At 50.2% G+C, this 27,434-nt stretch overlaps 2 protein-coding genes across 6 annotated transcripts; one reads left to right on the top strand and one right to left on the bottom strand.

The window, feature by feature from the left end:
- The first annotated feature begins 11,027 nt into the window (after positions 1-11,027).
- FTH1 (ferritin heavy chain 1) lies at positions 11,028-13,766 on the top strand. Its single transcript, XM_061406634.1, has 4 exons — positions 11,028-11,422; positions 12,786-12,932; positions 13,222-13,347; positions 13,444-13,766. Exons 1-4 carry the CDS (start codon positions 11,309-11,311, stop codon positions 13,600-13,602), a joined length of 546 nt encoding a protein of 181 aa, XP_061262618.1. The 5' UTR covers positions 11,028-11,308; the 3' UTR covers positions 13,603-13,766.
- BEST1 (bestrophin 1) lies at positions 13,559-27,380 on the bottom strand. 5 transcript variants are annotated; one of them, XM_061406633.1, is made up of 12 exons: positions 27,192-27,380; positions 24,863-24,996; positions 22,781-22,968; positions 21,207-21,301; positions 20,496-20,729; positions 19,744-19,898; positions 19,281-19,358; positions 18,641-18,793; positions 18,344-18,424; positions 17,728-17,879; positions 15,223-15,861; positions 13,559-14,238 (listed from the first exon to the last, which is right to left on the bottom strand). In XM_061406633.1, exons 3-12 carry the CDS (start codon positions 22,930-22,932, stop codon positions 14,220-14,222), a joined length of 1,758 nt encoding a protein of 585 aa, XP_061262617.1. In that variant the 5' UTR covers positions 22,933-22,968; positions 24,863-24,996; positions 27,192-27,380; the 3' UTR covers positions 13,559-14,219. The 5 variants fall into 5 exon arrangements, with proteins under 5 accessions (XP_061262617.1, XP_061262613.1, XP_061262612.1 ...); XM_061406629.1 differs by having other exon boundaries at positions 13,559-15,861; positions 23,914-24,996; XM_061406628.1 differs by having other exon boundaries at positions 13,559-15,861.
- Positions 27,381-27,434: the final 54 nt, after the last annotated feature.

Here is a 27,434-nt window from a genome sequence, read left to right as displayed (position 1 = left end):
CCCACCAAGCAAACAGACTCCTTTTACTAACCAAATCAGCTTACTGGTTTTAAAAACTGCCTGTTATAGCTGCTAGTGGAATTGCAGCTTTGAAAGTGCCAAGTGTCAACTGCCAACTGGGGCATCTTAAAGCTGGTCAAAAATGGGGGCTGGCTTGCCTTTGCCTGGATTTGGAGCTGAGGAACTGCTCTCTACCTACAACCATATTTCAGTCTCCAGGCAACTGGAATCTCAAAGGTTTTCTTTCTCTGTGCTTCATGGTCCAGGGTCAGGGACTATGAGAATTGTACTATGTACTTGCTCCTTGGAAGAAAAGCTATGACAAAGTTAGACAGCATATTAAAAAGCAGAGACTTAATTTTGCCGACAAAGGTCCATACAGTCAAAGCTACAATTTTTCCAGTAGTCATGTACGAATGTGACAGTTGGACCATAAAGAAGGCTGAGGGCTAAAGAACTGATGCTTTTGAACTGTGATTCTGGAGAATACTCTTGAGAGTCCTTTGGACTGCAAGGAGATCAAACCAACCCTGAATATTCATTGGAAGGACTGATTCTGAAGCTGAAGCTCCAATACTTTGGCCACCTGATTCAAAGAACTAACTCATTGAAAAAGACCCTGATGCTGGGAAAGATTGATGGCAAAAGGAGAAGGGGATGGCAGAAGATGAGATAGTTAGATAGCATCACCAACTCAACTGACACAAATCTGAGCAAACTCAAGAGACAGTGAAGGACAGAGAAGCCTGACATGCTGCAGACCATGGAATTGCAAAGACTCAGATATGACTTAGCGACTGAACAACAATCAGGGTCGCAGATCTGGAAAATTACCCCACAATTAGACTGAGTTCCAGTCACACAGCCTTGCCTCTTACCCAGCTGTGCGACGTCCAGCCCAGCAGTCACTGAACCAAACCACTCTGACGGTCAGTTTCCTCCTCTGAAAAGCAGAGACTGCTTCTAGTGCCACGACCTGCCCCACCTCCTCCTCAAGAGATGCAGTTGGTTTCAGCAATAATAAGGTGTCAACTTACTTTATGTAAACTCTCTGGGCATGTTATGTTTATAGAACATAACGATTCTGAGAATGCTCTAATCGCATCTCCAGGAAGCACGTGGCTTTTTTTTTTTGGCTGCACCATGCAGCTTGCTGCATCTTAGTTTCCTAACCAGGGATTAAATCTTGGTCCCCAGCAGTGAGGCTGATCCCTAGATGGTGCAGCTGGTAAAGAATCCACCTATGCAGGAGACACAGGTTCAATCCCTGGGTTGGGAAGATCCCCTGGAGGAGGAATTGGCAACCTACTCCAGTATTCCCACCTGGAGAATCTTATGAACAGAAGAACCTGGCAGGCTATAGTCCAAGGGGTTGCAAAGAGTCAGACACAACTGATACACGTTCGTGCATGCCCCAGCAGTGAAAGCTCCAAATGCTAACCACTGGACTGTCAGAGGATTCCACGTAGAGAAGATCCACCCTCCCTGGCCCCTAGTGACCTCCCACAAATTCCTCCAGTCGAGGAAACTCTCTGTAGCCACCATCACAGGCAAAGGGAACAGGTCCGCAGAGCGGGGAGCCCCTGATCCCACATGCCGTCACTGTCCCCATGGTCCAAGTGGTCACAGACCACTCCGCCCTGCAGTGTTCTCAGGTCTCTGCCAGGAAATAATCCTCAGACCCCACAGAAGCTCACGTACTCTCTGCATCTTCCTCGTGGTGAGTAGGAAGAGCTGGTCTTACTTAAGACGGAAAAAGCAAACCTACGAGGCAAGAGGTGGGAGGCCTATCCCTCAATAACAGGACAGGTGAGTTAAGAGCTGGCCTCTTAAATGAATCCAACACTCGTTCTTGGTGGCCTGGGAGCCTGGTGCTTTGAGGGTCTTGTCGGGGGGAAGGGGAGGCACTGCCCGGGTGAACAGGGCAGGAGCTCCTCTTCTGCTGCGGGAGGTAGGTACAGAACAGCTCACTGCCTATGGCCCTGGAGGAATGTTCAGAGCACAGGAGGGCACAAAGAATGGAAATTCTCAGCTCTGCAGGGGGGTAGGGAAGCATCATGGAAGCTATGTGAGCTGGGTGTCAAAGGCTGGGTTGTCTTCAGACAGAAAATTCAGGGCAGCACACAGCCTGGGCAGAGGTACCAGCTGTCACAAGCCCCGAGGTACAGGGGACTGCTCCTGGGCAGCAGGGAATAGCTGAAGAGGAGGACCCAGGGGGAGAGTGGGTGGCAGATAGGCAGGGCCTCTCCCTCCATGGTAGACTTGGACTTTAATCCCGAGGGCAGAGTAGAGCCTGGCAGGTGTTATAAGTGGAGGAGTAAAGTGCTTACCTTTGCATTTCATAAAGCTGAGACAGGCAGAAAAGAGATTACAATCATCCATATCTGTGGCTTCCTCGGCCACAGATTCAACAGATCAAGAATATTTTTGAAGAAAATTCTAGAAAGTTCCAAGATGCAAAACATGAAATTGCCATGTGCCTGGTATATTTACATAACATTTACATTGTATTCGGTATCATAAGTAACCTAGAGACAATTTAAAGTACACAGGAAGATGTGCATAGCTTATATGCAAATACCTTACCATTTTATTTTCTTTCTTTTTATTTTTTAGCAGTGCCACACAGCACGTGGGATCCTAGTTCCCCCATGAAGGATGGAACCCGTGCCCCCTGCAGTGGAAGTGCAGAGTCTTAACCACCAGACCAGAGCGAAGTCCCAATACTACATCATTTTATATAAGGGACTTGGGAAAGATTGAAGGAGAGAGGAGAAGGGGACAACAGAGGATGAGATGGTTGGATAGCATCATCGACTCAATGGACATGAGTTTGAGTAAAGTCCGGGAGTTGGTGATGGACAGGGAGGGCTGGTGTGTTGCAGTTCATGGGGTCACAAAGAGTTGGACACTACTGAGCGACTGAACTGAACTGAACTGGACATCTTTGGATTTTGGTACCCCCAAGGTTTCAGGGGATGCTGGTAGTTAGAGAGGGGTGAGCCAGGGACACTGGTAGCCACCCAGGTCATAACGATGAGGTCTTTTGGGTCCTGCCCCTCTTCCTGGGACATGTAGGACTTCCCTATGCTGACCACTGAGGCCCCATCCACTGGCTTAGCCAGAAAAACCAGCTTGCCTGGACTGCCCCTACTGCCCTTCCCAGAAAGTCAATGAATCACCCTTCCACATCCTACTGACTCCCAGCCTGGTTAGCCCTGGGCTGTTCTTTATACTTCAGCCTCCCCTCTGCCCCAGGCTATAGGACTATAGGCTACAGGATTCCTAACAAGCTTCTGTGTCCTGTCCCCGACTCTCCCACCCCTTACTCAGTGCAGCCTGAAACTCAAGCTTCTGCCTCAACCTCCCCCAGCAGACAGAGCACTGTGCTTGTGCAGCCTCGCTGGGTGTGGGTGAAGTGATCCATGGCATGAGAGGCAAGGCAGACACCAGTCTCCACTTCCACAAGGAGGCAATCCCAGCCCCTGCCTATCCAGCCTTGCCAAGACAAGTGCACCACCCTACTCTTTCCCCCAGTCCAAGGCTGCCTTTTGTGGAACCAGGCCTCTGCTGATTTGGCCAAGGTGGGCATGACTGAGCTTGGACTGGGTGACATGGGTATGCCATGTGGCTGGGTATAAGCTCATGGGTACAACATGAATCATGGTGACAAGAGCACCCAAAGTGTGTGTGTGTTGGGGTGGGCACCCAGGGTAGCATGGGGGAGGGCTGACTCCAGAGACTGTAAATAAACACAAGCATCAAAGTTGAGAAAGGGAGACTTCCCTGGTGGTTCAGTTGTTAAGACTCTCAGCTTTCACTGGAGGGTTTGATCCCTGGTCTGGGAACCAAGATCCCACATGCCTTGTGGTGTGGCCAAACAAAAAAAAGTTCAGAAAGGCATGGTGACTTCACTGATGCTTTCAGAATGTGGGCACATGCCCAGCAGGTCCTTTGGAAGGATATAGGAAGAAACCAGGCAGAGACTGGGTATTCCACTGGGCCTGATGATTTCAGAGAAGGGCCCTAGGGCTGAAATCTATCAGAACTGGAAGGGCCCCTGGACTGCGCTAGGGTCTGGGGATACCCGTTAAGATGGAGCCCAAAGTCCAGTGGGAAGTCAGACAAGTAAATGACAGCCAGGGCCCGTGGGATAAGGTCTCTGGCACAAGTGCGGTTATGGACTCTTCCAGAGGGAGCTCCCATAGATGCCATAAGGCCTGAGTTGCCTTAAAAAGTGAGCCTTCTGGGACTTCCCTGGCAGTCCAGTGGTTAAGACTTCGCCTTCCAATGCAGGTGAGGGTTCAATCCCTGACTGGGGAGCTAGGATTCCCACACACCCCAAAAAACCAAAACATAGAACAGAAGCAAATTTTAACAAATTCAATAAAGACTTAAAAAATAAAAAAGCGTCTTCCATTTTCAAGTTATCCTCTAACATCCCAGGTCATGGCTCTTGACCTTAACCTCCTGAGAAAGGGGGAACCTGAGTGCCTAGACTAAGTCTACATTGCCTGATGGATTTTCAAGAAAGAGTTTAAGGACAAACTCTCTGAATCATGGTTGCAACATCCAGAAATGTACCAGAATCTGATTCAGTATCATGGTTTCCGATTTCTGAACTCTGATTTCCTCACACTTCACTTTACTAACTCCAGGGAAAATCCTAGATACTTAAAACACCAGCTCATCAGTGAAAACATCATTTAACCCATTCTCGCCCAATCCTCAGCCATGCTTCAGGTCCGGTGATCCTCTTCATGGTCCTCAGCTTTGCACAAACTATTTTGGGCTCTGCTTTTTCACACAACATCGCTTCATATACACTTTCCAGCAACACACTTATCCATTTTAATGACCACACCCTCATGTGTCTTGTCCTTCATTTTCAGATTGTGTTTCTGCCAGTGATAATGGCCTTAGGCAAGCCCCAGCGTTTTATGGGCCTCTCACTTCTTTTTCTGTAAAATAGGCTGATCTGGAAACTCTAAGCTCCTTTCTAAGCCTTAATATTCCGAGCTCTATGATTTCCCCACTGTGGAATCATAGCCTCATAGCAACAATCCCTAGAAAGGAGAGAGCTCCAGTATCTGTTGAGAACTCACTGGGAGGCAGAAAAGCACTGAGAAAGAAAATGGGTACAAAAAAAAAGAAAATAGAATTCCCTGGTGGTCGGTGGTTAGGATTCTGTGTTTTCACTGTGGAGGTTCTGGATTCAATAAGATCCTGCAAGCCACGCAGTGAGGCCAGAAAAAAGGGAAAAAATTCTTTAAAAAAGAAGAAAAACAAACAAAAAGTGACACCTCCCCTTTCCTGCAGAAACACCATCTGAGGCCTGGCTGGGTGAACTAGACCCTTTTGTTCCTTCCAGCCTGTACACCTAGCCACACGAGGAAATGTGGCTCACCCTACAATAAAATCCTCCAACGGGTTCCTTCCTTCCATGACTAAGCACTTTTGGAGCCCAAGCCCAACCCCTCCAGCCCAGCAGACTGCTGAGTCATGGTGGGACAGCAGCTCTCTACCCCGCCCCCTCCGCTCCCTCCCCGGCTCCCCTCCAGTTCCCGGATTAGCGGGTGTTCTTCAGAAACTACAGGCCTGGCTCTTCCCTCCTCTGAGCCTCCTCCCGCCTAGGCGGCTGTCCCGGGAGGCCTGCCAAACTCCCCTCCTCCACAGAGTCACGAGGAACTGGAGGAGAGGGAGTGGGGAAACCTGGTCAACAAAGGTCCAAAGATCAGGCCAGGGCTTCGGAACACTCTAGAAGCTTGGAGACGGCAGTTCTGACACCGCAGGGCTCCCAGAAAGTGTGGAACAGGCCCAAGCAAACACACACACACACACACACACACACACACACACACACCCCACCCGCAGACACACACACACACACACACACACCAGCACAAGATTCCCCTTTCATTTTTCCCAGCCAGCCTTCCCCCAGCGACCTTATACATATTCCAAGCTGATTCTCAGTTTTGCCGTGATGGTCACTGTAGCTGCATGTGTTTAACCAAGCACAGAGCCAAGAAACCTTTTTTTGCACTGGAACAACTTCTGGTAGGTCCAACTTAACGTTAGCTCTGTCCACCTGGATGTCCCAGAGGCCCTGAAATTTTGCACAGCTAGTACATAACCATGCTGGCCTTCTTCAACAGCCTTCCCCCAAAACTGCATTTCCTTCTGTGCTCCCATCCTCAGTAAATGGCAGCAGTAATCCAGCTCCCCAGGCCAGAAAGCTGGGGGCTCTCGTGCCCACTCCCAACCCTTACCACCCTGGAGACACTTGAATCAGCCACCTCATTTTGTCTGTTCTCTCTGCTCCATATCTCTCAACTCTGCTTTCTGTCTCCTTTGCTCACTGAGAACTAGGGCTGTTACCTCTGAATAGGTACTCAGCCCTCTTGTCTGACTTTAATCCATCCTCCACCTTCAATCATGCATGTATCCATCCATTCAGTGCATACTGAGGACCAAGTTACAAGCATCTTGCAAAATGCCTGAAGTGTAGGATGGAGAAGACAGGACCAATGCCTGCCTTCCAGGAGCTTACAGTATATAGTTAACAGGGAAGATGATCCAAAAATGATCTATGTGTCTACAGTATACAGTTAAACATACGAATATATGTTTCATAGTATGGTTGTTAATCTTCACTATTTAACAAGCTACAAATATCAATTTATATTTGCATTTTGTTTATGGCATCTTTGGGCTTTCCTGGTGGCTCAGTGATAAAGAATCTGCCTGCCAATGCAGGAGTCATGGGTTCAGCCCCTGGGTCTGGAAGATCTCCTGGAGAAGGAAATGGCAATCCACTCCAATGTTCTTGTCTAGGAAATCCCATGGACAGAGGAGCCAGGTGAGCTGCCAGCCCCTGAGTCTGACATGACTTAGTGACTATACAACAACATGGCATCTTTTGTCTTACAGCTTTTCATTTTTATAATTGTATGATTTCATTTAAGTGAAATTCTAGAACATGCAAAGTTAATTAATCAATATTGGAAAATATCAGAAGAGTGGTGGTTTTGAGGGAAGTGGGGGAAATCTACTGGAAAGGGGTTCAAAGGGGAATTTCTGGGATAATGAAAATGTTCTGCATCTTGTTTCAGCTGTATTCAAATGTCAAAACACATTTAATGAAACACCCAAGATTCTGCATTTTATTTATGTTAATTATACCTTAATTTTTTTAAAATGAAAAATCACTCATTTTTGCAAAGAAAAGAATTTTGTTGGCTCTTAACCTGCTTGGTACCAGTCAGCTTCATATTCCTAGATTCAGAATATTTTTCTAGGTATGCCTCCTCAAAGATATAACTCCACATATTTTGAATTCATCAAGCTTTGGTGGAATCACACCCTTTGTTCTCTTTCCCTGGGTGCTTGGTCCAACTGAAAGAACTTCCTTGCAACTACCTTGATCCATTCAAGACATTTTACCAAACTATGTGACATCCATGACCTTGATTTGGTCACTGCCAGGAGGATTCATCTTAATCAGCCTTTGTTACTCAAAGTATTTCTTGATTTTATTTTTTACTAATTGAAAAAAACAGAGATCTATCTTAAATACTACAAGTCCCAGAAATTTTGGATTTGTTACTTTCCCCTTCACTCCTGCTTGCAGAGCCCAATTCTGTTCTGAATTCATCTCTTTCCTGTAATTAAATGCACCAGATAACCAAGGCACTCTTGTAACATTCTGCTCTGCAACCCTGTTACTTTTTGAAGCTCTTTCAGGAACTTGAGTGTCTTTTGTTTTCTCTAGTTTGGCAGATTCTTTCTTTTCCAAAGACTTGGTCTTTTTGCTTTGCGTTCAATAGTTGGTCCTTCTTCCTCTGTCATCGCCTCTCCGTGGAGGCTGGGGTGAGGTGCGGTGGGAGTGGGGGTGACCTTGGCCCCTCCTGTAGCCCAGAATGTTCCACCATCCACATCACCAAACCAGTCAGCCGCCCAGTTTTTCAAGTAGTCAAATCTGCCAACTGGCTTCTTTCTTATGACAGCCTCAGAAGAACACTCCCTACGCCCAAGTTCTAAAAGATAATCCTCTATATAGTCTTCTGGTGACATTATAGGGTTTGTTTTAAGGCTTGGATCTTTAATCCATCTAGAACATATTTTGAAATACTGAGTCATTTTCCCCCACATGACTATCAATTGTTTCAACATCATTTGAACCCATTCTTGCCCTCCCTCCCAATTGAAATGCCACTTTAGCTTCCACCAAATTCCCATTCCTATGAGGTAGGACTGTTTAGTAGCATTGATCTATGTATCTCTTCCTGTTCCAGTACCAACTCGTTTATAGTATATTACTAATTTTTTTATATATCAGGGAGGGCAAATCTAACCACGTAACACTTCCCCCTTAAAATGCTTGTCAGCTTTTCTATACACTCTTCCAAATGAACTTTAGAATCATTTTGTCAAGGTTCCAAAAGACTATTGAGTTTTACAGAAACTGCCCTGAATTTATAGGTTTATTTGCGGGAGAATTGACAGCTTTACAAAACCGAGGTTGGCTATCTAGAAACATGGTATCTCTTCATTTATGAAGTTTTCTTTTCTGTCCAGCAGTAAACATACATAGTTTTCTTCACCTGTTTGTTAATTTTATTCCTAGGTACTTTGAGCTTTTGTTGCTACTATAAATGCAAGCAATGCTTTCCTTCATTATGTTTTCTAACTGGTAGTGACTGTTACATAGGAAAACTGCATCTGGTGACTTAACCATACTCTTATCCTACAAGTTTTTCTGTTAATTCAGTATAAGTTTTCTTAAAATTAACACATTATTTCTCTGGACAGAAATCCTTTAGTGTCTCCATGTTCTTCAGGATAAAAATGAACTCCTTTTTACAGCACACAACCTTTCCTAACTTGGCCCCTGTCCTACCCTTCCAGCCTTCTCCAACACTGACTCTCAGGCCAAGGTATTTCCTTAAGGTGCCTTGGACAGGCCATGCATTTCCACACCTTATACCTTTGAATATAGAGGCTTCCTAGGTAGCTCAGTGGTAAAGAAATTCGCCTGCCAACGAAGGATATTCTGGTTTGGGAAGCATCTGGATTGGGAAGCTGCTCTGGAAAAGGAAATGGCAACCCACTCCAGTATTCTTGCCTGGGAAATCTCATAGAGGAGCCTGGCAAGCTACAGTCAGTCCATGGGGTCTCAAAAGAGTTGGTCACAGCTCAGCAACTCAACAACTGCTTGGAATTCTCTCCACACCTCCTTCTTCACCTTTCCTTCAGACTTTGCTCCTGTGTCACTTTCTTAGGGAAGCTTTCCCTGACTTCTTATCCCAGACTGGGTAAAGCCCCCCTCATCTGTAATCTCCCACTATCCTTCTGCTGACCTTATTGTACGGGGCTCTTGTTCCACTGAAAACTTTTTTCGTGAAACTAACATATGTTTATTTTTAAATGAATACTCAAGAGAAACCCTTATAATTCAACCAGCAACTTAGTATTTTAGTAAAGTTCTTTTAAAAAACACTTTTTATAATGGAAACAGTTCATTTACAATGTTGTGCTAATCTCTGCTGTATAGCAAAGTGATTCAGTTACAGAGACATATCTTGTCTTTTAAATTAAAAATTTTTTAAAAAAGGATTAAAAAAAAGAGTTTGGAGGTCAAACTTCTAGTTGCACGTTTGTGAATATCCTGCAAAGGTTATTGGGTAGGTCCTCCAACCCTGTGTTTCAGAGCCTGGCTAAGAATAGTGACCCGGAGGGTAGCCGACTGGGAGCAGGTGCTTGGCGGGGCTCCATTTCTGCCATCCACGAATTCACACCCACTCCGTGCACAGCTGCAAGCCACACGCATTGCCCCCTCCCCCAGGGTCCCTGGCATCTGTCACACAGTGCCATCAGCTTCTCTCCAAGGACAACCCGGGGGTGGCTCCCTGTAGGGCCTCCTCAGTCTGAGGCTCCTGGGACTGGGGCCGATAAAACAGGCCATTTCAAAATGGCCTCGAGGTATCCTTTCAAGATCCTAGTGGCTTCGTCCCTGTTTTCTAACCCCGGCCTCTGTGTTTTAAGTTACCGGAGATTTTCTCAGAGACCAGTGCACGGGGTTCGGAGAAGAAAATGGCACCCCACTCCAGTACTCTTGCCTGGAAAATCCCATGGACGGAGGAGCCTGGGAGGCTGCAGTCGGACTGAGCGACTTCGCTTGCACTTTTCACTTTCATGCATTGGAGAAGGAAATGGCAACCCACTCCAGTGTTCTCGCCTGGAGAATCCCAGGGACGGGGGAGCCTGGTGGGCTGCCGTTTGTGGGGTCGCAGAGTCGGACACGACTTAAAAATTGAACAGCAGTGGCTCAGCCCCACCCTTCTCTCGGGAAGGCGGTCTCCGCTTCTCTCGAGAAACACAGCCCGCCCAGTCTTTGTTGTATCAAATGCACGAGGAGCCATATTTGCTTTCAGCAAAAGGCGGACACGGTCGTCGGAGCCGAAAGCGGGAGGGGGGTGGGGGGGCCGACCTGCGAAGGGCGTTGGACCCCCACCCCGCCTGCATTCGGCCCCTTTCTAGGCTTTGAGGAAGAGAAAGCGAGCCCCTTTCCCAGCCCCACTCACTCGGCCTCCCGGGCCCACGTTCACCCCCAAGGTTCCCTATTTGCATTAAAAGGTAACCACCTCGGGCTGTGGGGGTGGCAACTGTGGCTCTGGGGCTCGGAATTTTCAGGTGCCCTTGGCCAAGAGTCTCGGGGAGCCCTTTGGGACCTCGGATTCGCCCCGACGCCCCTGGGATCAGGGGCAGTTTCCCGTCGTTTCCTAGACCCCAGGACGCCATCGGGGTCAGGGCTCCGGGCTGGGCTTCCTGCCCCCCGCCCCAATTAGGTCTCCTCCAACCCCTTGGAACACGCCTAACGCCGCAAACAACAAACAGAGGCCTTCAAGGCCCCCAGGCCCCACCACCACCCCCGCCTCCGTCCCTCCCCTCCCCCAGCCCAACATCCCAGCTGGTCGGAGCCGCGCTTGCACCGGAAGGGGCGGGGCTCGGCGGGCGGGCAGCGTGATTGGCCGCGGCGGGGCTGACGCCCGCTCCGGCTATAAGAGGCGGGCGACGGCCACCTGCGCCACAGTCTTAGCGGAGAGTCGCCGCGGTTTCCTGCTTCAACAGTGCTTGAACGGAACCCGGCTGCTCGTCCCCCCCTACCCCGGCCGGCCACTCAGAGCCAGCCCTCGTCACCACTTGACAGCGCCCTCCGACCGGCCCAAGGTCCCCGCCACCGCTCCAGTGCCGCTCGGCCGTCGCCGCCACCACCACCACCACCGCCCGTTTTCAGCCGCCCACCATGACGACCGCATCCCCCTCGCAGGTGCGCCAGAACTACCACCAGGACTCGGAGGCCGCCATCAACCGCCAGATCAACCTGGAGCTCTACGCCTCCTATGTCTACCTGTCCATGGTGAGCGCGGGCTGGCCGGCGGGAGGCGGGCGCGGCATCCCCGGGTGGCGGGGCGGGGTGGGGGTGGGGGTGGGGGTGTGGCTCCCGGCGGGCCCTCCCGTCTCCAGCTAGCTTCCCGCCAGCTTCCCACCTCCGGTCTCCCGCCTCCTTGCGCCCTTCCTGGAAAATGGAGGTTGCTCCAAATCCCCGAGGACTTATGCGCAGAAATTCTGAGCAGTTGTCTCCTGGGAGTGCTCCCTCATAGGCCAGGGCCGGTTCTGCGCACCATTTTTTGTTTAAAGGGAGCTGAGTTTCCTTACGGGGTTGCTACGCTGGCCACCAGTACGATCCTGCAGTTTGGAGAGTGGACTTGAGCATTTCCATCCCTTCTTGTGCCCCCGATCACGTGATGAGGGGGGGGTGGCGTTAGGAGGTTAAGCTCCCACCCTCCTGAGTGCGGCGGGGCCTTCTGGGTAATGGTGTCCAGCCAGCTCTGGGGGCTGGCGCGAAGTGGTTTATCTCTTGGGCAGAAGAATCGGCCGCACCTCTCTGCTCTGCTTATCTCTTAAGTCCCACTTAAATGGAAGCATATCTAGAAATCTCCCCTTCTGCCGACACTGGCGCTTTCTAAGTCACCCGTCCTTGCGCCCGGCTAGTTAATTTATCTTTTTTGTGTGTAAGGGTTGTGGCGTAGTTGAACCCTCAGTTCTTGGATAAAGTCCACCTACCAACAGTTACGGGGCCAGATATTTTCCCATGCATTAATGCGTGAAATCAGTTTTCCAAAATCCTTGTTTTAGGCGATGTGATAAGAGTTTTAGTTAGAATTGTCTTAACCGCCAGCGTTGTGCAAATCATCCAGGAATAGATATGTTGTAGGTGGGTTTGGAACAGGCCTGGATCTCTGTGACTGTCATTCCATTTTAGGAACACCTGAATACTGCAAGGATGTAAAACGGAATCAAATTTTTCTATTCTACTGGCAATATATTTAGCATTAAGTGTGCAGCAGCGTTTCCGGAAACTGTTACCTTGCCTACATGGGATAATTTTAGAAGTCCATCAGCCTGCTGTAAGCTGATAGCTCAAGTTTGAACAAGGATTGTTCAGAGAAGGCACTAGTAGTGCAGGGTACTTTGCACTAACAGAAGTGTTTAATAAGAGTTCCGTGGTAGAGACAGTTCCCATGCTATTCTACAGGAAGCAAACTTCAGTTTCAAGGACCAAGTTTCATTTTTGTGTTTCAGAGTAAAAATGAGTTATTGTTCAATCCAGGAACACACCCTACTCCAGTCTCCTTAGGCTCAGAGCCTTGCTGGGTTTTGAGAAACCAGCTAGCAGACTGCCTTCTTTTGGGTCTAACATGTTCATGTTCTACTTTCAGTCGTACTATTTTGACCGTGATGATGTGGCTTTGAAGAACTTTGCCAAATACTTTCTTCACCAATCTCATGAGGAGAGGGAACATGCTGAGAGACTGATGAAGCTGCAGAACCAGCGAGGCGGCCGAATCTTCCTTCAGGATATCAAGGTAAACGAAAGATCCTTGGGTTGTCTTAGCAATCCTCGAGTATCAGAAATCCCTGATGCCAGCAGTTGTCATGGTTAGATGAGACATTGGGCTTTAGTCTTTTGTGCTTTTTCAAGCTTACCATTTAAGCTAAAGTGGGCCAGGATATTAAATTGGAAACCGTTGTCAGGGGGACCTTGGCGCGCTTCCTTTTGCCAGTCGCAGTTGTTTGTTACACACTAGATGCTTGCTGGTTTGGCGTTTTTATGTAGAGGTTGCAGGTACACTGACCTAAGCTCCTCTCGTTCAGAAACCAGACCGTGATGACTGGGAGAATGGGCTGACTGCAATGGAATGTGCACTGTGCTTGGAGAGAAGTGTGAATCAGTCACTACTGGAACTGCACAAACTGGCCACTGAAAAAAATGATCCCCATGTGAGTACACTGACACCTGGGAGTAAATGGAGGAGACAGTTGCCTGAGGGGCTGGGGAGGCTTACCAATAACTTTCTTGCCCGTTCTCTTTTTCAGCTGTGTGATTTCATTGAGACTCATTACCTGAATGAGCAGGTGGAAGCCATCAAAGAATTGGGTGACCACATAACCAACCTGCGCAAGATGGGGGCCCCTGGATCTGGCATGGCAGAGTACCTCTTTGACAAGCACACCCTGGGACACAGTGAGAGCTAAGCCTCAGGCTGGTTTCCCACAGCCACAGGGGTGACTTCCCTGGTCACCAAGGCAGTGCATGCATATTTGGGTTACCTTCATCTTTTCTATAAGTTGTAACAAAACATCTACTTAAGTTCTTCCTTTAGTACCATTCCTTCAAATAAAGTAATTTGGTACCCAGTTGTTGTCTCTTGAGTTTTTGGGATGGGCTGGAAAAGTATCTAGGTCATCTTGATTGAACGTGTAAGTGCCACCATGGTTCAGTCATGCTAATCAAAATGGAACACCGAGGAGGATTTGTATTTATTTATTAAATTCCTTAGTTTGGGAAGGGTATCAAGGCTTGAGTGTATTCAATTCACAGAACTTAAGGACTCCTGATTCTGAATTAGGTATTCTGTGTTTCCAGCAGCTCTAGCTTTCACAATTTATATGTACAAAAAGCATTTTAAGGCTTCAAGTAGAATTGCAACTACTGATTTTTGTTATCCATGAAGCTAACCATTTATTTCAGGCTGTCATAGAAACATACTCTTCGGTGTGGACAGCTATATGCCTATGACTGGATCAGTGTCCTGCTGGTGTACACGCAGGTAGGACCAGGCCGGTGGAGCATCCCCTTTGGAGGAAGCAGGCTAGGAATGTGCTTCATCCCTAGTGAGAATTTGAGAAAGTTTACATGAGTATAGAAAGATACCTTCATTTCAGTATGATAGTAGCTGCAGTAGGAGGGCAAAAATTAAGACATCTTAAATATCTACCAGTGAATAGTGTTGGAAGACGGCAGAGTCCTTGCTAGCCAGCTATATTATCCTCTCAACCAGCCACAGTGATTTGTTAAATGTTTTCAAAGCTATGTATTATGACCACAGAAGAACTGCTTTGAGAATCCAGAAATGGGAAGTTATACCTCCTCTCACATGGTGATTGGGGGTGGGGTAGTATGGATCTAACTGGGTGAGTGGATGTCCAGGAAATCTGGAATAAAAGGAAACCTCTGGTGGTATTGCAACAGCTTTAGGTTGACCTCAAAACAGGAAGAGCTCATTTAAGTTTAGAAGTCTTCAGTGAGGTCCCCAAAGCATAAGATGCCCCAATGGATCTGGATTCCCCCACCTTATCTGCCATTTCTCAGGGTTGTGGACGGTATACTCAAAAGTGCTTTAGGACCCCTGTTAACGGTTAGGGGGCAGAGCTCGTATGTGACTTCCCAGCTAAGCCTGGGCAGTAAGTTGAGTTCTTGGGCTACAGCTTAGAGTCCTGAATTCTGCCCCATGTGTTTGCCACCCCTGCTTAAAGTGAGCTGGGTCCACTGGTAACATCTGCCCGTCTTAAACCTGGCCTCATGGCCCTTTGACATCATTCCTGTCAGTACCACCTCACCTTCCTATACCTGGGCCCCAGAGAAGTCCTGGTGATGCCAGCCTCTCGGGTAAAAAGCAAAAGTCGCCCAACACTTTTCCATGGGTCTGCTGTGGCAGCCAGGTGTGTATCCCAAGCCAGTGCGGCATGCCCCAGCCACCACAGAACCACAAGAGAATTGTGAACGAAAGGTGGGATTCAGAGCAAGGGAAGCTGGTGAGGATCACCCCTGGGGAGCTGAGGGGTCAGTGACCCTGGTTTGAGTAGAGGACAGACCTGTTTTCCAAGTCCCAGTAAGGATCTCCATGATCTTTGAGTATAGTGTGTATGTTGCTTGTCGATTGTCCCAAGTGCGGTTCTCTGAGATGTTCAGGGGCCTCTGACATGTCCATCAGGTTAAACTCGACAGTTTTCCTTCTCATGTGAATAACTTCTGGGTGCTCCGTTGAGGCCCCAGCATTCTCTGGGAGCAATTCAAAACTCTTCTTGGACCTGGGGGTTGCAGGCTGAAGGCTTTGATCTTTGACAGGGTCATCTATGCCCGAGATTCTGCGAAGACTTGAGGGTGCTGACTGTCCAGGTGGAAAGACCATAGGGGTGTGGCTGAGGGGTGTCTGTGGGGCACTGTGGTAGCCTGACCTTCCGTAGAGCACCGCAGACTTGAAAACATCTTCCCCCTTCCAGGCCTTGCTGTCTTCCTGGTCACTAGTGTTCTGTCCGGCCCCTCCAAGGTTCTTGGGCTGGTTCTCATGTGAAAGGACTTCTTTCTTGGGCCACAGTAGTTTGGTCTTTGAGTTTGTCCTAGGGGACTGGCGGTCGAGGGATTGCAGCCCTAGGAAGCGGCCAATGATGCCAGAGTGAGCACCCTCCTGCTCCTCTAGATCTGGCTGAAACTCCATGTCTTCCTTATCCAGACTAGAAACAAACAGAAGACTCGGATTTAGTGGAGGGTTAATGGCCTGAAGCCTGATGTGACTTCTCCTTTACCCTCCCATCTCCCTCCCTCTGGCCCCAGGCCCAGAACACAGTCTTCCTCACCTCACCTTAGACTCACCTCTCTGCTGATCCATCCTGTGCCTCTCAATTAATCCCTCCTGGCTGAGCTCACCTCTTGTCCCTGTTAATGTCCAAACTTCCCAGCCAGGTATTTAAGGACTTCCTCTTCAGCACTCACATTTTCCTTTTAAAACCCATCATTCCAGGCAATCAACTGGCAGTCCCCAGGTATGGGGAAAAACCTGACTTCCTGGGAACCTAAAGCCTTTACTCTGCAAGGGAAAACCTACCTACCGAAGAATGTGGCTGCCCTGGCCCATGTCCAGATTCTCCCCATGCTTCAGGGTCCAGGTCCTAGTCCAGCTGGAGGCCACCTCTCAGGTGGCCAAAGGTGATCTCTGTTCTATCCTCTGTCCCTTACCCAGGCATCCAGTACTTTATACCTTGTATCAGAGACTGGGCCCCAGATTTGAGCTCCCTCACTAAACTGTGCTTCTTGTAGGCAAGTCTATGTGTTATTAGTCTGTTATCTACCTTCCCCAGCTGCTGGAGCACAGTCCATGGAGAACTCAGAGGCGACCTCCAGCAACGTTTCTGACCTAAGCAAGCCTCCATCCTTAATCATTTGATCACTTATCCAAACCTTCCTTACACAAACTGGACTCTAGCTAATTCTACTGACAGCTTAATAGGATATTTGGTTCTTAGAAAAAGAACAGTGCTTTTAATCCTGCGGCAGAAAACCTTGATGGGATGGACCCTGAGATGCAGCGAACACTCTCCAAAGTACCCCCCGCCACACACACCCACACACTGTCATCCTGGGGAGACAGAGCTATCTGGGGGCAGCCCCTTGGCCCACTGGCCCAGGTACAACTCTAGATAGATTCTAACCAAATCAGGGAAACAGGACCCATGCAGGACAAAGTGTGGCTGCTGTGGATGACATGAGGCCTATATTCTGTAGCAAGAAGTCTACTCAGAAGGTGCCTGTGATTGACCCAACCTCCTGCTTGCTCCCTTGCCCAGGGAACCCCACTCCCACTCTTCATTCCACCCCAGCTTATTAGAAAACAAGAGTTCTAAGCCAGAGTCAGGAACCAGGCCCTGACATAGCTGCATCACTAACCACTGACTGCCCTTCAGTAAGTCCCTTCTCTCTCTCAGCCTCAGTTTCCAACTCTGGACACAGAGGGGTTTGACTGGAAGTACCTAAGGGCCCTTATAGCTTTAAGAGTCCTTACACAGCACAAGATAAGTGTTAGGGTACGGAGCTGGAACCAGACGTACCTGGCTCACCTGTGCTGCTTGCTAGCTATGTGACCTTGGGTTGGGCAACTGATTTAAACGCTCTGAACCTGGACTTAATCATCTAAAAACTAGAGATAACAAACCAAGGTTAGTGGAACAACAACAGAATAGCTTACATATATATATATATAAAGAGCATGGTACAATGCCCAGCACTTAGTAAGACACCCAATAGGCATTAACTGGCTTCCCTGGTGGCTCAGTGGTAAAGAGCCAATGCAGGAGACATGGGTTCAATTCCTGGGTCTGGAAGATCCCCTGGAGGAGGAAATGGCAATCCACTCCAGTATTCTTGCCTGGAAAATGCCACGGACAGAGGAGCCTGGTGGGCTACAGTCCATGGGGTCACAAAGAGTCAGGCTTGACTGAGCAACTGAGCATGCACATGTATTAACTAGCTCTAAGCTCTTAATTAAGCAGACACTTGCTTTTGGAGTTTTATACCCACTGAAGTGGCTCCCTGGCACTTCCCACCTGATGTTGAAGGTGGAGCCAAAAAAGGAGGGTCGACGGGACTGGGCAGAAGCGGCTGTGTAGGGAGGATGTGGTTCTGGCTCATTCCAGTACATATCTCTCTCCATCGGTGGCAAGTCCTGGTGCATCTCGTCTACAGCCAATAGGGACACCTGGTCATGAGGGACAGAAGAAGTCCAACAGAAAGGTAAGCCCTAACTGACCATGAATTTGCCAGGTGACTTGGAGAGGTCACTGGTGGCTCAGATGGTAAAGAATCTGCCTGCAATGTGGGAGACCCAGGTTTGATCCCTGGGTTGGGAAGATCCCCTGGAGAAGGGAATAGCAATCCACTTTAGTATTCTTGCCTGGAGAATTCCATGGACAGAGGAGCCTGGCGGCCTACAGTCCTTGGGGTTGCAGAGTCGGACACAAATGAGCAAATAACAGTTTGGAGGGGTCACTTCTCTCTCTTTGGGCCTCAGATGCCCTTCTTCTGAAATGAAGAGACTTATGCTACCTATAGCTTCAGAAGTTAGACTGAGAATCCTGGGAATGAATGGTTGGAGGGCAATTCACAGAACTGTAGGGCCCCCTCCCTGGGTCCAGGGGACAGATTCTCTTCCTCCCCTCATACCTGCAAGCTCCTGTCGACAATCCAGTTGGTCTCAAAGTCATCGTCATCCTCTCCAAATGGGTTGATGAGCTGCTCTGCCACCTCAAGGGTAAATGAGGTTCCGGAAATCCTCAGGTGGAACCCCCTGCTGCCTTGCTCCCACCCTAAACCCGGGCTCTTGCCATTTCCACCCCTCCGTCCCCTCAATGATGTCCTTCCTGCCTGACTACTGTCTCCAAAGCCACAATGTAGGGACCCTCCTCTCCTGGTTGGCCATGACCCTTGGGCCACAGCCAGCCTTGTCCCAGGGAGGCTTACCTTCAACCAGCCGGCATAGAAGAAGAACTGCAGGAACGTGAAGAGGGGTACAACGAGGTCCATCTCGTGGCCGGGGTAGGCCTTGGCTGGGTTCAGAAACTGCCGCCCAATCAGGCAAGCCAGGAAGAAGCTGTATACTGCCACGGTCACCACCTGGGAGGGAAGGGAGGGAGCGGCAGCTATGGGCTGGGTGGGGACTGTGGGATCAGGCCACTTCCTAGGCTGGGAGGACAGGCCTTGCCCTGAATTGGACATTCGTGTGACTTTGGGTCTCCGTGATCTCGTCTTTAAAATGGGGAGGGGATTCCCTGGCAGTCCAGTGGTTAGGACTCCACGCTCTTATTGCTGAGGGGCTGGGTTCATTCCAGGACAGGGAACTAATATCCCATAGTCCTTGCAGCACAGTCAAAGATTAAAAAAAAAAAATTAAATCAAATGGGGGTAATCACATTGCCTCCACTGCCTGGACCAGGCAGGGGCCCGAGCTCTGAACTTGGCACTAAAAAGACCCTGCAGAGTCCAGGCGTGACTCCCAGAGGAAGCCTCTTCTTCAGTCTCTAAGTGAGCCCTTCCCATCACAGGCTGCTCCCTGGGTCTTCTCAATCTCACAAAGGGACAGCTTCGCCAGTCCAGTCCTCACCTGAGTGTACACCAGTGGGATACTGATCCAGTCATAGGCATACAGCTGTCCACACTGAGTACGCAAGGTGTTCATTTCCTAGGGGAGCAGGAAGAAGGGTTGGAGACTTGACCACCACCTGCTCTCCAGGCTCAGCCCCCAGCTCATCCCCAAATACCAGGGTCTGGAGCTCGACCCTGGCTGTGTGGTCATGGGCAGCGCACTTAACCTCTCTGTGCCTCAGCCTCCTCAACTATCAAAAAGGAACCAGGATCTTGGAGTCCACTTTAGAGAGAGGATGGGAGCGGAAATTGAAAAGCAGCCACCTTGGGCTATGGAATCCTGTTGGAAGAGATCTTACAGTCCCAAGGCAGGCTCTGGGAAGACCCTCAGGGGCTCAAGCCTTCTCTTTGTAGGAAACCTGTTCCTCATGGGGTAGGACCCTGCCTGCTCCGCATTAGCCCCATCAATGTAATGGGCTCACGTTGAGCAGGCTCTGGAGCAGGATAGGGTCCCGAATTCGACCTCCAATCCATGCCTTTGTTGACAAGTTGGCAAACCACACCCAGGGCATCCAGAACGAGTTGTGTGGTAAGCTCAGTTTTTGTAAGTGCTTGTGTTCCGAGGGTGTCATGAAGCCTGCAGGAGAGTGGAGAAGACAGTGGGTAGGAGAAGCTGCAGAAGGGGTGGCTGGCCAGGCCCTGGGGTCCAGAGTTCAAGACCAAGTCCCTGCTGAGCCCACAGGGACCTCAGAGCTTCTTTGCCATCCTCCTTCTCTCAACAAATAATCACTGAATTTCTACTCTGTGATACTCTGGGCTGAAGACGTGAGAGGGATCTGTCTTATTAACCAGGATCTGGCCAGACAAGCCAGAGACAGAGGTTGGTGACATACAGGATGGAAACCGGACACCAGGAAGCGAAAGAGCAGACGGAGGTAGACTCCGGGTCCTCACTAGTTCCCGAAGCCCCGCTGGGGGCCTCAACCCTCACTCTTCGAAGCTTCATCCCTCCATGAGTCCTTAGCCCTGTCTCAAACCCCTGTCCTCTGCGAGTTGGTTCCTGGCCTCTACCCACTTTCAGACCCCTTACTCCGCCCCGCCCAATTCAGGTCCCCGCCTACCAGATCTCGACCCCACCCCACCTCTGGTCCCACCCAATCCTCAGCCCAGGGACCTCTGACTCCACCCATCTTCAGCTGCGGCTCCGCCCCTATCACCCTCTGGCCCCGCCCACCTGCTTTCACCAGGTGCTGTGGGCTGGGAAAGCGTTTGTAGACTGCAGCGCTGACGCTGCGCAGGATGAGCACGTTGCCTAGGTTGGCATAGCGCATGAGCGTGCGCCGCAGCATCCGGCCTTGCTCGTCCTTGCCCTCAACGAAGGACGACACCAGGTTCATGAGGCGGTCGGGCCAAGGCAGGTTCTCATACTGGTTCCACCAGCGGGTCACGACTAGCGTCACGTAGAAGCCTGGGCAGAGAGGTGTGGGGGGCGAGGGGCGAAGGCCCACGCTGCGGCCGGAGCCCAGCGAGGGCGATGCCTCGGTTTCTCCATCCTTCTAATTGGCTGAACCCAGCCCCAACCCTGCTGGAAGGCGCTCGGGAAGGAGAGACCATCAGAGCCTTGTGTGAAGGCACGAGAGCCAGGAGTTCTCTCTGTGGCCCCACTGGCTTTCCCGGAAATCCGCCAGATCCCTCCCCTCCTGCATAAGGCTCCAGAGACTACTATAACATCAGCACTGCCCTCAGAAAGTGGGATCTCATGTGCTCGTAGCCGGACATCCTTCCTAATGCCTAACGTCAGTCCCTCTGGCTGCAGGCTTTCCATTCCCCTGAACCACCGAGAGGCACTGACGTGCAACTGGCCTTCCCAGGAGCTCCTCGTGATCTGCCTGTCTGGAGCCTGGAGAAGCCACCGGGACCCCCACGCGCGGAAAGGGGAGCTCACCCAGCACGAAGGAGATGGGGATGAGCTGGATGTAGCTGTCGCAATACAGAGTCAGCTTCTCAAAAATCACTTGCTGTTCATCTGTGAGGGCCATCCTGGGGGAGGGAGGGGTTGGGGTAAAGATGTGTAGACACTAGGAGGAGATGGCTGAGACCCGTCCCAGGTCTGGCCAGTCCCAGGATAAGACAGTGATAGCCTCATTTCCTCCCTGTCTCTCATTGGCCTGCCTGGGGCCCCTCCTCTGGCCTGAGCTGGGTCCCTCTTCTTTCTCCCAAACCCCAAAGGGGCCTCTGCTCCATCCCTGGAGGAGAAACCCTCAGGAGGTTTTCTTTGAGGTCAAGGAAGGTAGGTCCTGCTGAAGGAGTCAGTTTTAGGCACTGCCGACCCTTTTAAAGGATCCAAAAGACAGTTGTTTGAAAGCAGGTTGAGGGACTTCCCTGGTGGTCCAGTGGCTAAGACTTCCACTCCCAATACAGGGGCCCAGGTTCGATTCCTGGTCTGTACGACACTGTAATGGTGGATGCAAGTCATTACACATTTGTCCAAACCCATAGAGTGTACATCACCAAGGAGGAACCCTAACGTAAACTATGGACTTTGGGTGATAATGAGGTGTCAGTGTGGGTTCATCTATTATCACAGACATCCCACTCTCTGGTAGGATGTTGATAGTGGGGAAGGCTGTGTGTGTGGCAGGAGGGGGTGGGGTACATGTGAATTCTCTGTACCTTCTGCTCAGTCTTGCTACTACTGTAAAACTGCTCTAAAAAATAAAGCCTAATTTTCTAAAGTATATTGGTGCCCTAGTAATGGCACCCCACTCCAGTACTCTTGCCTGGAAAATCCCATGGATGGAGGAGCCTGGTAGGCTGCAGTCCATGGGGTCGAGAAGAGTAGGACACGACTGAGCGACTTCACTTTCACTTTTCAGTTTCCTGCATTGGAGAAGGAAATGGCAACCCACTCCAGTGTTCATGCCTGGAGAATCCCAGGGATGGGGGAGCCTGGTGGCTGCCGTCTATGGGGTCACACAGAGTTGGACACGACTGAAGTGACTTAGCAGCAGCAGTAACAACCAAAGAAAACAAATGTGCTCTGTTATTAGTATTATCCTTATGAACTCAAGAAATTTATGTATTTGGTATTTTTCAATTCATTGTCATCATTAATGCTTTTCTCATTAAAAATGCTATTATATATTTTGTAGTTTTATTGACCACAGAATATATTGCTATATTGCTTAAATAAATGTTTGTATTGGGGAAAAAAAAGAGCATGGTCTGGGCCTGTGAGAGAAACCATGTGGGATTCAGGAAAACCGGCTAACTGGATGGGACCAGATAAGGGCCCTCCCTGGGATGGAGGAAAGGGTTTCTGAGATGCTCTGACCTGTACTGCGTTTCCCTCCCAGGCTGTCTCCTTTCTTCTCCCCAGCCCCCAGGTCCCCAGCCCCTGGCCCTAGGGCTTTTCCACAAGCTTAGCGCAGCCTTATAGGTCTCTGTGCATTGGCCTCCTAGATCGCTGAGGTCCTCGGAGCTCCAAGCCTTGGAGGTGTCCCCCCTGTTCCCCCGAACCTGTAAATGAAGCGGATGATGTAGTAGCAGAGCAGAAAGATGAGAAACTCGCCATAGAGCAGTTTGTAGATGCTGCCTCGCCAGCACAGCAGCAAGCGGGAGAAGGAGCCTAAACGGGCATTGGCCACTTGGCTCGAGTAGGTGACGGTCATGGCCAGGCACTGGGCTGCAGGAGGTGGGCTTGGGTCCTGCTGGACAGACAGAGCGGGATACTGGTGGGGGTGGGCAGGAGGTAGCAGGGACCTCTTCAGAGTCTGTCCAGGACTCATGAGTGACCCTTCCATGCTCTAGGCCTCAGTTTTCTCATCTGGACCCTGGAAGATACCCTCCAAGAAGCTAGGAAATTGAGCTCAGGCGATGTCCTTAGCCTTGGCATGGAGGGCACACAGAAGTCTGTGCCTTTTAATTGTGCTACAAAGGTAGCAACACAAGTGTCCAAAAACCTAAGCATGGGCTCCTTCCTGTGTTCTAAGCCCATCATGTTCAGTGGCCCCCACCCCCCCAATATGCCAGCCACCCTGGAGTGAGAACTGGTAAGGGACATGGTCAGCCTTGGCCATCACCCTGTCCCCAGTGCCCAGAACAGAGCTTGAATGGTAGAGACGTTACTGAATGGTGACCCCAGGGCCTTTCCACCTGCTGATCCTCATTCCTGGGGGATGCGTTTCCTAATCTAACTGTATGGCCCACTCCCACTTTAGATCACTTCCTCAGAAAGGATGTCCCAGCCACCGTACAGGAAATAACACCCTAGTACCACCAGCCCTCTCTTCTCACCTTGCTCAATTTTTCTACATAACACATTGTGTTACACTCGCGGTTATATTTTGCAGGCTATCTGCATGTTTACTGCTTATTCCCTCCTGAGAATGGAAGTTCTCATAGGAGGTGCTCAAAAAAAATTTTCTGAAGCAATGATTGGCCACCATCCCCCTACCTGTTCTGGTGCAGCCGCACTGGCCGTCTCTGTGCCTGGTGTTCCCTAAGTTAGTTACTCCCACCTCAGGGCCTTTGCACAGACACACAGGTGCCCACACACCTGTGTGTACCCATCATGTGCACATGTGCAGGGTCATCCACCCCAGTGGTCCTCAGAGCCCTAGCCCAGCCTGCTGGGATAACCCCTTACTTACAGTTGGGGCTCCTGGCTGTTCAGGCGATCCCACAAAAGGTCTGGCCACAGGACTGGTGGAACTCTCTGGATTCCTAGGGCCAGTGCCCCTGCCCACATTTAGAGGTTGGCACTGCCCACGTGTGTGTTATATGGTCACTTGACTCCCTAAGCCAGAGGCCCTCCACAAAGGAGCCCTTGTCTTGGCCCCCTCCTCATAATCTCCCCTTAAACAGCAGGCATCACAGTCCAGCCAGGGCCCCTCTAATTCCTTCCGGAGGATGGGGGGTGGGGGTTGGGTTGAGACCAGGGCTGGAATTGAGGGCGACTCCCTCCACCTTGGGCCCTGATCATCCTGCCATTTCCTCCGGGCCCTAAACTGAGGGGTCTGTTTCTGATCCCTGAGGTCTTGCAGGGAGAGCAAGGTCTTGTGGGGAAGAGGAGGCCTTGGGCCTTATCTCCAATGCCAGGAGCCCTCAAGAGAGGGGAGACTTTGCCCAGGCCCTGTGGGCTTCTGCAGCACTTTGGGTACCAGAAAGAACACTGGACCACAGTCAGAAGTTCTGGCTTCTAGCCCTGGCTCTGCCACCTGAGGAGACGACCCTGGGTGGCCCTCTGCTTCTCCCTAGGCCTCAGTGTCCCTCTCTGAAAAGGGTGGCGTTGCTTTATAACTCCATCCCCTCAGGGAGATGACAAAATTCTGCATATACTCGTTAAGAGCTCTGATTGGCTGCTGGTGACATTATAGATTATTCGGGCTGTGATTGGCTGGCAGGGCCCAGTTAATAGGTTGCTTTAGAGCCATGGTAGAAGAAGGCGGGGCAAGGGGGCTGCTGTGTGGGGACAGGGCCTGGTGCGAGATGACACAGCAGTGCTTATGCTCTTGGCTCCCAGCCAGCCCGTGCAGTAGGGGAGTGCGTGCCCAGGTCCCCAAGGAAGGCTGGTTAATATCTCCACAGCTGGTTCCGTACATTTTAATACATCAATCCATACGTGAGACCTCTAAGCCGCTGGAAGTGATGGGGTCTAGGAGATATCTCCTCTTGCATTAAGTGAAAGCTTGAAGCAGCAGTGGCTCTTGGTCTTCGGTGGCTGTAAGAATAATCTGGAATGTTTGTTAAATACGTGGCTTCTTAGGATCTTTCTCCAGAGCCTGATTCTGAGACCTGAGGGATGCTGTATGTCTAACAAGCACTGGGGGAATTATCATGGCAGTGGGCTCCCAACCACACATTCCGAAGCCCTGATTTACAATGTGACCTTGAGCCTTAAAATAAACCCACTCCTTCCTGCCCACTCCCTCTCTCCTTCACTTTCCCCTTCCCTCCCCACCCCCACACCCCGCCCCAGTGTTATCGATGCTGAGACTGCAGGTGATTTTTGTGCACGGCATTCTGGCCTTTATAATTCTCTGTCTGGAAAAAGAAACAATTCCACAGTGACCTTGGGTGCTCTTCTAACCACAGCAAACAACCGTAGCATTACTATTATAAGGGAGTCTCTTCAGAGAGCAGGGACCATCTTTGAGGAGTATTTGCTGCATCTCTGCTGCCTGTGCTGTGGGAGACATCTTTCCCATCACTGTCTTTAACTGAACTGGAGAAAGAGGCAGATTTACCTGAGCCTCAGTCTCCTCACCTGTGAAGTGGGACAATAATGCTGACCTCAGCAGCCAGGTGAGAATGTTGGATGGGAAAGAGAGTCCTTGTGTCTGTTAACTCTCCCTGGGGAACATCCACAAATCCTTGGCGCCTCTGCCCCGCCCTCCAGAGTCAGCTGGTCTGGGTGGGGTCCAGTGGTTGGTATTTTCCAAGTTCCGAAGGTGAGTCTAGTGGATGGTGTGGGTTGAGGATCACTGCTGTGAGAGAATTTTTTTCCTTCCTTGTATTCCCTCTTCCCCCACCGACACACGACAACACTCAAGAGGGAGAGCTTTCCATTTAGCACATGATTAATAAACATTTAAGATTAAAATAGAAACATATGCCTGACACCACACTTGGCCTGAGGACGCTCTCTCGGTGTTGGAATAAATGAACCATTTGCCTTTGTGCAATCAGGTTCATGCCTCTAACTGTGGTGGCCACTGGAGGGCGCCCTTGACCAGCTGGCTTTGGCCTGGGAAGCCTGGTTCACTGGTCTGTGTGGATGGTGAAACAGGCACTGGATGGCACTTTCATCTCCTTGACCCTGACCAGCAGCCACAGAGCCAGGAGAGGCAGTCGGGAGACACTGGAGTCCTCCCTTCCTTTCCCTGAACCTCAGGTTCCTTGGCAATGTGTCCCAAATCCCAGCAGGACCAGTTGACTGAGTTGCCCCAGGACATCCCCAGAGACACCCCATGAGCAGCTGCTCTCGGTCACGCCCCACTCCTAAAACACGCACACCCCAAGCATAAGTCATGGTCTTTCCCACCGGGTCTCAGTCATGTAAATGTCCCCAGCCAGGCAGACATGGCTTGGGCACACAGAAAGGCCACCATGAACACTGACCCAAGCCATCCTGGACGAAGGTCCCAGGACTGACCCCTGCAAGGATGGGGCCCAAACGCATCCGTGACAGTCTCTTCTGCTTTCCATTCCACAGTCAGTCAACAAACCATTTTTGGAGCCAGAACTGAGCCTAATCCAATTCCTGCCTTCAAGAATTCATGATTGGACTTCCCTGGTGGCCCAGGGGTTAAGAATTCGTCAGCCAATGCAAGGGATATGAGTTCAATCCCTAGTGGGAAGATTCCCCATGCCACGCGGCATCTAAGCCCGAGGGCCACAACCACTGAGCCCACAAATCTAGAGTCCATGCTCCGCAACAAGAGAAGCCACCGCAGTAAGAAACCCGTGCACCACGACAAAGAGCAGCCCCAGCTCCAGCAACTAGAGAAAGCCTGCGTGCAGCACAGCCAAAAATAAACAATTAAGTTTTAAAAGAAGAATTCATGGTTAATAAAAACCAGGATAATGCTTAAATAGCTCTACCACAGAGGGACAAGGCCTAATATCTATGCCATGTGCACGGAGGTCAGGGAAACTTTTACAGAGATGGGAGCATTTGAGCTGGGTCTTGAAGTATGAGTAGGAGTTTGTCTGAGTTGAGAAGAATGAAAATGCATTACATATCAGGGGAACAGCCTGTGAAAAGTCACAGAGGCATTACTGAGAATAGTTAAGCAGGGCACTGTTATCCACATCGTACACAGAAGAGGACAAGCCTGCTTTGTCCAAGGTAGCATGGTTATAAAGAGCCAGGGTGGGATTGGAAACTGGGTCTTTTGATTTTAAATCCTGTTCCTTTTCCACCAACCTGTTGTCATCTTTCCAGTGGAGGTCAGTTTCTGAGCGGTGAGGTCTCATTGGTTAAGGTAGTGGGGTTGAAAAGAGGTCTGAGGGATGGGGGATGCACAGAGGAGACTCTAAACGCAATAGAGATCGAACCCCTCAGCAGAGAGCCATCTCTGGGGGCAGACGTAGCAGAGCTGGGCAGATGCATAGAGATTCCAGAGGTGGAATGCCATGGCTTTCTCATCTAGGATCACCGTGGCAACAG

The sequence above is a fragment of the Bos javanicus genome, chromosome 29, assembly GCF_032452875.1.
Source record: "Bos javanicus breed banteng chromosome 29, ARS-OSU_banteng_1.0, whole genome shotgun sequence".
NCBI classification, from domain to species: Eukaryota; Metazoa; Chordata; class Mammalia; order Artiodactyla; family Bovidae; genus Bos; species Bos javanicus.
The sequence above is the reverse complement of the archived record's forward strand: the minus strand, read 5'-3'. Positions and strand labels throughout refer to the sequence as shown.